General features: G+C 51.7%; 1 protein-coding gene across 8 annotated transcripts in view; it reads right to left on the reverse strand.

Moving 5' to 3' along the window:
• Positions 1 to 3,943: 3,943 nt before the first annotated feature.
• The window catches only part of PLEKHA1 (pleckstrin homology domain containing A1), a 51,005-nt gene continuing 41,719 nt past the window's right edge, over positions 3,944 to 13,229 (reverse strand). For 3 of the 8 annotated variants that reach the window (XM_045291281.1, XM_045291278.1, XM_030885967.2), the window contains 5 exons: positions 10,395 to 10,459; positions 9,240 to 9,303; positions 7,436 to 7,525; positions 5,780 to 5,820; positions 4,253 to 4,553 (listed from right to left, as the gene is read on the reverse strand). In XM_045291281.1, coding sequence (XP_045147216.1) covers positions 4,352 to 4,553; positions 5,780 to 5,820; positions 7,436 to 7,525; positions 9,240 to 9,303; positions 10,395 to 10,459 — 462 coding nt within the window. In that variant the 3' untranslated portion in view covers positions 4,253 to 4,351. Of the gene's footprint in view, positions 4,554 to 5,779; positions 5,861 to 7,435; positions 7,526 to 9,239; positions 9,304 to 10,394; positions 10,460 to 13,229 lie in introns of all 8 variants that reach the window. The other 5 variants (XM_045291280.1, XM_045291276.1, XM_045291275.1 and 2 more) reach the window with 2 other exon arrangements.

Here is a 13,229-nt window from a genome sequence, read left to right on the forward strand (position 1 = left end):
TTTAAAAGCCATCAAAGTGCCAGGATTTCACCCATCAGAATTGTAGACACCTCAATTCACCACTGCTTTCAGTCATGACCTTGAGGCTTGGAAAAACAGAATCACTTAAATGTCCTTTTTATCACGTCCTACGAGGACTCTACTTGACAGTTTGGTTTACAAGGGCTGCCAGAGATGAGGGAAACCCTTACCCAACCTGCTAGTCATCAGTTCTATCACTGTGCTGTCATGCAGAGCCCTGGTGGGGAGTGGTTATGCAGTGGGCTGCTAGCCACAAGGTAAGCAGTTCAAAACCACCAGCTGCTTCTCGGGAGAAAGACAAGGCTTTCTACTCTCGTCGCCAGTTAAGCCAGTGCCTACAGGGAGACTTCGACCCTGCCCGAGAGGGCTGTGAGGTGGAATGGCCATGTGTGAGGCAGGGGCATGTTCATGCGATGTGCTTCCTGCCCTGCGGCTAGCAGTTACGGGAACAGTGCAAAGGGGCCTGTTTGTTAAAGCAACTATATTGAGAACATTCTTTCACATTGATTTTACTTAAACAAGAGTTTTCGTAAAGGGGAAGTTTCACTTGAGAATTTTTTTTACCAGTTAACACTTTTTAAAAGTGACCAACATAGCCCTGTTTAGAAGCATCCGTAAAGAGTTAACTTCTTCGTTTCACAAAATGTGGGCAGTGAAGTCCCAAAGCAGAGGTAAGGCAGGAGTCGGCGGCAAAGCCGGGCTATTGGTTTTTCTGTTTGAGACCATGATGGGGACACAGGTGACAAGAGTCCTGCCACATTCACCGGGAGTGTCCTGATCTTTCGGGGCTCTGGCCGCTCCTCCTCACAGAGGGACTGGAGGGTCCTGCCCTTCTCTCCCAAGTCACTCTCCAGAGGCCATGTGCTCTCTGAAGGGCTTTCTTCTGACAGGCCACTCAACGAAGCCAGACTAGCTGCTAGGTTTTTCTGATTTGCCACTTACACACTGTAACTATCTGTCCCAGAAGCCCTCGAGGTCCGCACGGGGGTTTCACTGGTCACAGTCCCCCGTTTTCTAGCCTGCCATGAACATTCCTGCGTGTGGCCTGGGGACTCGTCCTGGCCAGTGGGGAGCTGCCACAGGACATGAAGTGGCCTAGACACTGGCTCGTTCCGAGCACGGGGTCAAGGGGCAAAGACAAACGACAGCATCGGACAATGACGGACAAGGCTGAGGAGACATCTGAATCTCCTGAGGAAGCCTTTCCCCGCAGAGTTGGGGTGGGGACCCGCTTTCTGCCAAGAGTTTTAGTCTCATTTGAGGGTCATGGTGGTCAATCATTTCATTAACCTAACCCCCATGGGGCAGTTGGAACCGCTTCCTTCCGGTGACGGGTGGGATGTAAGGGGCTACTGATGACTTCATGGGTCGGACAGATGTTCCCAACCTCAGCCCTAGAACAAAGATCACCAAACTTGTTTGGCCTACTACCCACTAGGTTTCTCAAAGCCTCCTAGCCACCCCCGCAATTAAAAACTTCAGTCCCCTGGTCCATAATCTAGGATAAAGTGTAGGTATCTGCTTTTTCCACCAGCCTTGGGTCTTCCTGCCCTCAGGGGGCAAAGTGTGGCTCACCTTGGAAAATGCTGCTCTAAATTCAATGCTCTGACTTTGAACCTGCCTCCTAAACCATTGGATGCAAGTTTGAGCCAAATTAATAAACAAAACCGACGGTTTCTTTGTACATAAAATATTATAGGATTTCAAAAGCTTTGCCTTTATTTCAAAACAAACAGGGATACACTTCTCTCCCAAGTGTAAAGTTCATATGTTATGTACGAGGGCGGTTCAGGAAGTGATGTGGGAAAGCTCTTACCTCCACTCCCACCCAAAACCAAACTCACTGCCAGGGAGCCAATGCCAACTCAGAGCAGACCTACAGGACAGGGTGGAACTGCCTGTGAGTGTCCATGACTTACCGGTAATTCTTCATGGGAGTAGAAAAACCTCATCTTTCTCCCGTGGAAAAGTCCAATGATCTCTTAATCCCATTTCCCCATAAAGCCCTAGAAGCCCCCGCGCACGAATGCCCTGTCCTAACCAGTCAAGTGTCTGAGGTCTAACTGGGCAGCAGGCAGAACCAGGCTGGGTGCCGGCAGAGGGTTCTCGCAGACACAGCATGACTATTGCTAACATTGGGCTTGAAAGAATCTTCTGACACATGAAGAGGCCCCTGACTCCCATAATGCCCAGGGGACCACTAACCAAACCAGGGAGCAGCCTGGACAATTCCAACTGCATTCAGAAGCAAGCATAATGGAGGTTTTGCTTTTGAGAACGTCAAACTATATGTGTATGTATATATGGATGTAAACTTTATAGTTTTGTTTCCAGTTGAAATGTGCTAATAAGCCTTATGGATCGATCCATTTGTACTGGCGCTTCGAGATCTTACTCTGGTGTAGAAGACCACCAGGTGTGCTATGGACTGCCAGGAGGCAGGAGGAAGCAGTAAGAACACACCTTATAAGTGAGGGTGGGAGGACTGTCGCATGTGCTTTGGACATGCCATCAAAAGGGCCCAGTCGCCAGAGGTCAAGAAGAGGGTCAACTCTCAACCAGATGGATGGCCACAACGACCACAAGGGTGGGCTCGCACAGGGCAATGACTGAGGATGGTGAGGGCTGGGCGGTGTGTTGCTCGGCTGTCACAGGGTTGCTGGGTTGAAACCCATCCCACAACAGCCAGCAACAACATTCCTCCTAAGACTACCATGCCACTGGTCACTGCTCACATCTGCAAGTTCACGTCAGCTCATCAGACCCGTTTTGTAGTTCTAGTCCCTTGGCCCAGCCCAAATGAGAAATGAGCTCCACTGGGTTCTGCGCAGTTTAGTCTCAAGCCATGGCAGTGCCCAGCCAGTGTGGCAAAAGGGCACAGGCCTGGACAGTCAACAGTGGTGGGCACGCAGGACCCCCATCCTGGAAGACAATGCACTGGGTACAGAAAACAGTGCAGCAAGTGGAAGGAGTCCCAAGGAAGTTTTTGGACAATTTGGATGCAACATTATTTGCAAGAAAGCATTCGCTTCAAGATAATCACATAATTGTCACAGAAACACAAAGGTTATGGAAGTCAGTATCAGGAGACCCCGGCAATCACAGGACCATTTTCCAATGCTGCTGAGGGGAAGGGGAGGTCTCAGGGGGAAAAAAGGTGTCACAAAACAGAGCAGATATTCTGCCGCCACGGACTATCTCAAACTGCGGCCACACACCACAATGTGCGGACACGAACAGGCATGCAGTGGGGGTGCTGGACAAAAGCGGGGCTTCTCTGGAACCCTGCAGTTGAGACGAGATCTGTTAGGCTGACTGTTCGCGGAAAGCCGGGTGGGTGGGATTCCAGAGAGCCAGGCTACAGATGAGGGGCAACAGTGGCCAAGGCACTTCCAGTCCTGAGAGCCCAACCATTTCAGACGCAGGGGAACAAATCTAACCGAAATGTAAAAAAACAAGCCTATGCGTGCCACCCGGATGGTCCAATACCATTCTCTCCAGTAACGGCCACTCACCTTGAGCTCCGGGGCATCCAAATGAGTTAGAAGTCTTTAAAAAAGAGTCCACACTCTAGTACAGCGGTTCTCAACCTGTGGGTCATGACCCCTTTGGGGGTCAAACGACCCTTCCACAGGGGTTGCCCAATTCATCACAGTAGCCAAATGACAGTGATGAAGTAGCAACGAAAATAATTTGATGGTTGGGAGGTCACCACCACTTGAGGACCTGTATGAAAGGGTCGCAGCATTAGGAAGGCGGAGAACCGCTGCTCTAGTATAAATTGGGCGGCATCACAGACAACGTGCGTGAGAGTGGGTATGTCTCAGTCTGGCACAATCCCATCCAATGTCACCAGCCGGCAGAATCTGGGGTTAGCCCACACTTAGAAGGATGCCACAGCAACTTTTAAAATAGACCCAAGAATTAATAAGCAGTTTTAATGTTTGGAGTTGTTAAACCATTTAAACTGTCAAATTTGGCAGGGAAAAACAAAACAAACACAACACCTAGCGCTCTCGCTCTCTCTCTCTCTCACACACACGTTTGTCACCGAATGAGTTCACACAGAGGTTCGGACAGCCGGCTGGCTGCCCCGCAGGGCCTTCCTGCACCAGCTTCTGCAGAGTGCGTCGAAGAGGCGGTGAGAGGCCGGCGGTCAAAGCCACTCCAGCCGCGTCCTCTTTGGCGAGCAGCCCCACGACGGGAACGAGGGGACAGAGGGGAGGCATGCGGTCCCGGCGTCACACATCGCTGACAGGAAGGCTGGCGTCATCCAAGTCCACCGGGCTGCCGTTCTTTTCCTGAGGGCCGCCCGGCAGGGCTGGCTCGGTCACTTTGGAAGCTGGTTCTCTTGGAGAGAGAGTCTGGATCTTGAAGTTCCCTGGCTTGACCTTGGCAAGAGAGTCGTAAAATCCTCGCTTCTCCAGGGCAAAGCTTGAGACCAGAGAGCTGCTGCGAGTGGCCGCGGAATGTGAGGGGGCTGCGGCGGGCCGGGGGCCAGGTCTGGGGTCTGTGGGGCAGGTGGAATGCTCCTGTAAAGAGGGGAGATGGTCAGACACGGGACATCCATTAATGGACAGGTTAGTAATTCAGTGTGAGACTTTATTCTCTGAAAAACGAACACCACACACACACACACACACACAGGCGGAAGCGGACAGGCAGCATCAGTATGAAAGCTCTTGCAGAAGCGAGGCGGGTTTAGGGGTGAGGTTAAAGCAGTGACGGCCAGCAACCATTTCCAGCGAGGGAAGCGGGCTGCACGCGGCAGCCGAGGGATGGCATGGCATGCTCGTGGGCCGGCGGCCGAGGCCGGCAGAGGTCCCGTGCTCCAGTGGCAACCGGGCTGTGTTGGACGGGCGGCTACCTGCCTGGGGAGTATATGTGTAAGTGAGGATCCATCCTCAGTCAGCACCAGGATGGTCCCACAGAGTTTAGACAATAAAAATGCAGGATGCAGGAAGGGGCAGGTTTCTGCCCAGGAGCAGACAAACGTTCCTGACTCCCCAAACCTCAAGGAGCAGCAGCATCTTTTTTACTTTCTATTTGAGTTCAACTTATTTTGTCTTGAATAATTACACTCAAGCGGCTCAAGACTTCAAAGGCAACAGAGGGCACACTGTTAATGGTTTTCAAAACCAAGGGAGAGAACTATTAGCCGAGAACACCCATTTTCAAGATGCATCTAACTGGACCCCGCCTGAGGGCAACCTGAAATACTTCCATTCTCCACACACCACCAGGTCGAGTCAGAGGTGTGGACTGACCATCCTCGGCTGCTCCAAACACAAAATGCTCCACATTAGCCGAGCACGGTCATGTCCCATTCGGCGGCTGCATCTACCTGAGATTTAAACTGGCATGCCCCCATGCACAGGCATGCATGAGTTTGCCCGTAATGCTAGAACAAAGGTGCACTCCAAGTGTTCTTATACTTTTTTAACACCTGCGAAATATATAGCACATAGCAACTTGAAACTGGCAATTTGGCCACCTGGTTTCGAGATTTTAAGACACTATAGAATGCCTTTTTCAATGTGGGAAGCTCCCTGTCCTCTGGTTCTCCTGTTTAAACACATATCCATCCTGAAGACTGCTATGAGAAAGGCTGGGTTAGTGTCGACACGGTCAGTCGTGAAAACTGCGAGGGGCAGCTGGGTTAACTCAACTTGATGGGGTCGGGGTGAGTAGGGAGTGAGTAGGCACGCTTGCGTGAGCGCCCACGTGCGTGCTGCATTCACCCGTTCTGGAAGTGTACCTCTGTATACAAGGGTTCGACAGCCGCCTGGCCTGCCGCATCTGGAACACAGGGCAAAGCTAAGATTAGAGTTCGCCTGGACTGGGGAGAGGGAGGAGAGAGCAGGTTTGCAGACAGTCGTAGCCCGGGAGCCCAGTTTGCCCCCACCACAAAGCACGAAACGCACACCCTTCTCCAGCAGGCCCGCTTCCCAGCAGACGTTGTTTCTGCAGTCGCAGACTTGACCGCTGGCCAAGGTCACAAGAAACATAGGCGGTTCCAGTGCCCGCCTACGAGAGGGACTTCTGAGGGGACAGGACAGTGACTGGGACAAGCAGGAGAGGCAACCAGGGTTCTGCCTCCTGGCCACGGGTGTCCTTCTCGTACTTGTACAGACAACATTTGCACCACTGGGGAAAGGGTCCGAAGTATGAGGAGCTGGCATTCACGGTGACTCAGATGACGACGTCATGCTACACACTAGACCGCACTGCGCAGACAAGTGCTGGGCAGGCAGGTGTCCGGGATGGGCTCTGTGAAACAGGGCGTTGTGTGAACTGGATGTGGTACGAACGCCCTGCTGTAATCCTAGTTGAGCCTGTTTCTAGCTACCCTTGTCACCGGTGCAGGGCAGAGGAGTGGTGCTGGAAGCAGTGGAGAGAGAGCAGGCGGGGCAGAGTGGAGCCCACCCAGTCCTACATGTGGCACCGCTCGTCTGAGCAGCAGCAGCCCCCATGGGCTGCCCACCAGACCAAGTCTGAGAGCCTGTGTTCTGAGCCATGCCCTCTGCCTCACCTGTGGACCCCGGCTCCCAGAGTCTGGGCTCAGGGCTTGGGAAACTATTAGGGGGAAATAATAAAGGAGAATTCCTTCCTCTTAAAGGAAAAAAAAAAAGCCCATGGGACCATGGGATGCAGTCAGACACTGCCTGAATGGAATGGACCTGAAACGACACATACTTATATTTTACACAACTGTAAACGGTTTACTATCCCAGGAAGAATTCACCTCTGCTTAGAGACCCGAGACTAGTGACCAAAGTGCTGCAAGCCTACATCATATTCTGTGATGGGGCTGAACATCTTAAGGCAAAAACCAACCCCACACTGCTCTCACTCTCTAAGTGAAATGTTTCAGTTCAAGTGCATCATCATGCGAGCCCAAGGATAATTATGGCAATGAAAAAATGGCAGAAAGCCCCAAAAGGGAAATTCTGACGCCAAACCCGAGGAACTGCATGGGTTGAGGGTACGACTAAGCCCCCACCCTCTTACAAACAAACAAACAAACAAACAAAAAGGCCCTGAAATCTGCGGAAGCAGAGAGGCATCTGGGCTGGTGAGACACACGTGCGGAGCAGTGAGTCCGGGCCTGCCACAAGTAGGCCCAGAGAGCACCCGCATCTGTCGAGGGAGGACCAGACTGAGACACGGCACCTGGGATGAACGCCCGAAAGGAAGCGGGAAGACGCCCATTCTTTGGCTGCCGTGCATGTGCACAGAGTTCAGTGCACGGGACACTACACGGAAGCACGACATTAAGGACGCATTATTGTTTGCAAGTCCAATCGACAGGAAAGTCAACATGCAAACACATCACAATACAGAGAGAAACGAGCAGGATTAAGGTGGTGGTGGGGAGGCCAGGGCATAGCACCCCAGAGAGCAGGACACATACAGAAGACGCTGACCGGCCGGGTCCCCTCTGTGCGACGATGGCGCCGGAGACGGCTTTGATCCAGCTGTGCATCTCCTCGGGGCTATCGGCCTAAGGGAAGGGAAGGGCTCCGTCAGTCAGCTTGTCCTCGTGGTCAGGTTCATGTCCATTAACTCAGTATAGACACTCTCATAACGTACCAAACTCACTGCCGTCCAGTGAGCTGGGCTTTCCTAGACTGTAACTCTTGAGTGGAAAGTCTCATTCTTCTCCCCCAGAGCCCCTGGTGGTTTCGAACTGCTGACCTTGAGGTTAGCAGCTGCCCAATGCATACCCACTATGCCAGTAGGGCTCCAGTTAATCACTTACAGTGCCACCAAAAAGAAATCATTGTAAGGCAATGGATGCCAACATTTCTAAGAAGTGGCTTCTTAAGGCCAGGCCCCGCTAGGGAGTTATCAGAGAGAAAAACTGGGAAGCTGGCCTCTTAGTATCGGGCACATCACACAGTGCCCGTTGTGAATGTTCCACAGGGAAAGAAGGGGGGCGGCGGGGAGAAGTCAAGGGGAGCAACTCTCATGCTGCCCCCCTCCCCTGGCCCCGCTTCGAGAAGAGATCCAAAGCAGTGTCATTGAAGAGCCATCGGAATCGTGCTCTGCATTTCTCTAAAAGCGATTCCCAGCAGCACCGGATCCTAAAGGAAAGGTCGGTAGTCATATTCCAAGTGCTTCTATTTCCTTGACAAGACAGACCTGCTTCCGACTTTCACATGAACCACACTGAATAAGGCCCCGCAGGGATGTCACTGACTGCGGCTTATTTCTGCATTCTAGAATCTCGCTGCCTAAAAAGGTTAAGGACATGAGGGCATGTGTTGTAACCAATGAGATTAACAGAGGTTTGTTTTTAAAAGGAAAGTACTCCACACAGGCCAAGACAAAGAGAAGACTTTCATTCCTTACTAATATGAGTGTGGTTGTGGATGGCCTTTAAAAGGGCCCTAATGTTCCCAATCAAGTAAGAAATGTAGGCAAATTTATGTACAGGGACACTGACCGTCAGCTTATGTATCCCAGTAAATCTATGAGAACAATGTGAGTGAGTGGACAGGACAGAGCACGGGAGATGCTGGTTCACAGCGGACAAGCCCACCATGAGCTGGGTGCAGAGGAAGTCTAATGGCGCAGAAAACGTGGCCACGGCAGCAGAAGCATGAGACACGACTGTGTTCCCAGAAGGGCCGTGTGTGCTATCCAACGCGCCTTAACAAAAACACTTAAAAAAAAAAGGGCAAGAGTAGTTGCCTGAATGTATGATTGAGGACTCACCTTTTCCTCTATTTCCTCAATGTTTTATAGTAAGCATCCGTAGCATTTGGAAAAACAAAAACCCAGCGTTTTTTAAAAGTCGCACCGTCTGATTTTCAATGTGGTAACCACAAAGTTCGTGTAACGTTGGACACATGGACACCCACCACCAGGGGGGCGCAAGATACACCGTGCCCTCCTCTCCTGGGGATCTGAGGCCCTCTGGTTACAAAATGACTCAGTAATGATAAGACAGGACTGCGAAAGTAGGTGCAAACATCACCCAACTCGAGTGTCAGAACGTGAGTGTCAAAAGCATCTGTCTTCCAAGCACAGCTGAGTCCTCGTTCACACACTCTGAGAAAGAACGCCCACGCCTCAGCCTAGGCGCACCCACCGCCTGCCTCGCACAACCTTCCCCTCAGCTGCTGAGGGGCAGTTGCTCACTTCTTGCAGCCTCACAGTTCACCTGCTTACTTGCGTCTCACTCACATGTAGTGGGTCAGCAATGGTCTCACCTGCACATAGAAAGTCCGGGACGTCGTCACCACTTCAAAGAGGTTGTCCCGCATCATTATGTCACTGTCAACAAAAATGACCCAGTTGCACTTAAGTAGCAGTCAGCTGATGGTTTGACTTATTTACCACCGATAGGGTAGTAAGAAAATAAATATTAAGGCCCACTTCCTATGTTGATCAACATACTCTTGAGTTTTTGCATGAAACGCTAGAGGTCCATGTAGTATGGATATGAACACCACGGCAGCAGCCTCCGAGAGGGCAGACCATGTGCACAGCACACGGGGCAAATCTACCGACACAGTGCTCAGGAGCAACGAAGTCACCCGAGGACACAGTTGCATCTTGCCTAGAGCCAGGGTCTTTTCAGTCACCTCAAATGCACAGGGACGCTGCACAGCGAACGAGGAGGACCACAGACGGACTGCGGTGGGGGCACAGAGATGCTGACTGCCAGGAGAACGGACAAATCTGTCGTCGTAGAGGACGTACAGCCAGGATGCTCCTTAGGTTTGAGGAGGTCCTCATGTTGTGGACGTTATCTGGAAGGACCACGGAGGACGTCGAGCCTGGCAAAGCAGGTCAGTGAAGAAGCAGCCCACCAGTGACGTGCGCGAAAACAGGGGCTGCCACCATGGGCTCAAACACAACGGAGCCTGTGGGGGCGGGCAGGGTTTCGGTTCTGCCGTACACAGGCCCACGGCAATTTGATGGCATGTAACAATAGTAACAGTACACACTGAACAAATGGGTTCACAAAGCAACTTTAACACCCAAGGCTTCAACTCTGAAGAGAGCAGTTCAGGGAAAGGCTAGCACAGCCATATAATCTCTTGCAAAGCTCGACTTTACAGCAACATTGAATGACTAGAATAATTTTTTTCTCTCTGATGGTATAAATGATAAGCTATTAATATTAGCCTCCCCTTGCATTAGTAAGCTAAAGACTCGCTTCTTAATTTTAAGTTTGCAAATACAAAAATATTCAATGATCTTTATCAGACGTTTTTGAAAAGTCAAGTGTATACAGCTAGCTCTAACAGGGGAATCAATATTGGAAACAGACCCTGTGAGCATGTCAATCAAAGGGAGGCTTTCTTTTGTGGCCCCCACCAAGTACGCTGGGCCCAACACCAAGTCAGAGTGGCTCTTACCTGTGCTTACACTCCTGGACCTTGTGGACCTCTTTCAGAGGTATGACGCGGAGAGGTTCCTTTTCCTGCCCAAAGAGAAAGCAACGGATACGTGACCCTCTGGGAGGCTGCCCCTTTAAGGTTAGCTAGCTAGTCCTTGAAGGGCTTACCTTTAGATCTCTGGGAAAGTTAGGCTTCTTTCTTGAAGCACATCCACAATATAAAACTACTTTTGTAAACCATTCTGCCTCAGAAAGGCTCAAACACTATAAAGCACACATAGATTTTTGTCCAAAACAAGGAAATGGGCAGATAACCCGCATCCACACACTCCTGGCCTTCCTAATGGTGGCTAGGGGCCAGTCGCGTCTGTTTCGACTCATCATGACCCCACGTGGCAGGGCTGAGCTGCCCCACTGGGTTTTCGAAGCTGGACTTGTCTTGAGAGCAGACTGCCTGCCCGTCCTCCCACAGCCGCTGCTGGGTGGGGTGTGAATCTTCTTCCTTCCCTGACACTGCACCACTGGGGTCTTTCCACGACACAACCACGTATTAAGAGCCACGCTCTATCAGGTTCTCCTGGGGGCCCAGCCAGGGTGGTACTTCTCTGAGACACGAGGCAACAGAGTACTCTTTTACGCACATTTCTCATGCTTTGGACCTCACTTTCCTGTGGGCACAGTCACTACATCAACAAACCCCGCTTTACGGCATGCTTCTGGGGTGCTGGGGCATCGGCTAGGCTTTATCTATGTCCACCTCCCGGCCCTCCGCACTGTGCCGCAGAAACATCTAAGAGCAGCAAGGGTACGTTCAGGCATGTTCAGTTATCTTGTCCCATGAGGTCACAAACCAAACCAGACGCACTGGCAGGGAGTTGAGTCCGACTGGCAGTGACCCATAGGGCAGGGTAGAAAAGTGGAAGCCTCGTCTTCTTCCAGCAGAGTGGCTGGTGGTTTCAAACTGCTGACCTTCGGGTCACAAAAGTAGACATGAACTACAACTAGGAGACGTAACTAGCTCCCAACAACAGAACCCTTGCCTGGTATCGTCTGGAAGATGCCATCCCCGGTACCCACTGCCTGACGACAGCACGCGATCAGGGTGCCAACCACACAGCAAACCCTGTCAGTACTTCCATTTTAAACACGTCTTTGTTTTCAAGTTTCTTCAAATCCCATTTTGGAATCACTTCCGATGACAGAAGAGTTACCAAAATAGTCCGAGGAACTTTTCCATCCTTTGCAGCCTGTTTTCCAAAATGCTCTATGCACTAGCTGGCCTTTCCTTCTGAGGAAAGGCTTGTCCCGCTCCCTGGGCACACTCAGGACACTTTATTCTGTGGGCTATGATCTAGGACAGTTCTTACTCATTTATTTTTTGGCTCTATTGCCCCCAATTTGGCCAGTAGGAGCCCCTTCCAGCTGCCTTGTGTGCCCTCCTGACATGTCCCCGTCCGTTACCCTCGGGCCACTTCTTTACCTCCTGGCATGGCTAGACATTCTCGGCACATCGTGTCCTCGCCCTGCCCCAGCCCTGACACCAGCCATCTCTCCAGGAGCCCTGCTTCCTGAGTCCGAGGATGGCATTTATACTTGCTAGTGCGGGAGGATTTGCCCTGCTGCCACTCCACCGCAGAGGGGAGGTTCTGCCTCCTCTGTCTGTCTGTCTTCTTGTTCATTTCACGCCACACAGGTATGATCTCCACTGGGCAGCGGCCACTCTTCGATGGGTGGGCACCTCAGTGACTTTCAATTTGGTGTCTGCAACTTGCTGCGATGCTTCACTGTTTTCCTATGGTTGGAACTGAACCTCAGAAGGATTTCGAGCTGGGGGAGCGATGAAGTACAGAACAGCTGCACATGCAGCTCTGCCAGAGCATGCCCCATGCCCCACCCCCCGCCCAAAGGCTCAATCCACGTGCATGCCCCAGCAGTATCTGAGAGTAGAGTCTGACCATCGAAAGTACTCTCATGGGGTGCGACCTGGACGGGACTTCTGAGTTCTCTGATTTTGAATAACGTGGAACCCCTTTTTATATGTGGCACAGCCCTCTTACATGACTCTAAAACAACCATTTCTCTATCGCTCCTTCTTCGACCAGACATACCAGCCCTCAATATTCATTCCCTTCAACTTTGAGACAATTGCCAGCTTACCCGCTGGTTGAAATACTTTCTGCAGACTGGCTTTTTCCCCAGGCCAGCTCAGGGTGCCTTGCCCACTTGGGACCCATTACCCCGAGTGCTCTCAAGGGAGCCCTCTCCCCACAGCCATGCTCTTAGGGGGTCAGAATCGGGAGGGCCACTGCCCCAGAGCAGCGTGTCGCAGACCACAAACAGCATTCAATGCCAGCCCTCTGTTCTCATTTCCTCATTCTTCCCTGACTGCCACCCTCCACAGACTCTGGTGAAGGTAGTAGGCCTGTGGCTTTGAGTCGGTGAGTCTGACGTTCCCTCAGGATTCCCCGCAGGTGGGCACTGCACCCTTGACAAGAACGTCAGAGCGAAGCCACATTCTTTTCATCCCAAACTTTCAGAGGGCACCATCTCCTCCAGCCGCCACTGCCTTCCCGTCAATCAACTGCTCGCTTGATTAAAGTGGAGCTGCCAGATTCTTCCTTGGGATCCATGTTATTTTGTGGGAAGCTACTTGGAGACTATGCAAAGACCCCCTTCTTCACCCAACAGACAGGCGTTGATGCTCCTCTGCATGTGGGCTCCGAGATTCTCATTTTAGTCAGTGCCTGCTGCCACCAGCATCCAAGTGGTGGCTCCACCCCCCAGATGGACCAGTGTTCAAGTGGCGGCTCCACCCCCCAGATGTCGGGGAGGGGGAGGGGGATGCTTCGGGGTT

This window comes from Echinops telfairi, unplaced genomic scaffold (assembly GCF_000313985.2).
Source record: "Echinops telfairi isolate 266 unplaced genomic scaffold, ASM31398v2 ScPeMD7_70;HRSCAF=299, whole genome shotgun sequence".
Lineage (NCBI taxonomy): Eukaryota > Metazoa > Chordata > Mammalia > Afrosoricida > Tenrecidae > Echinops > Echinops telfairi.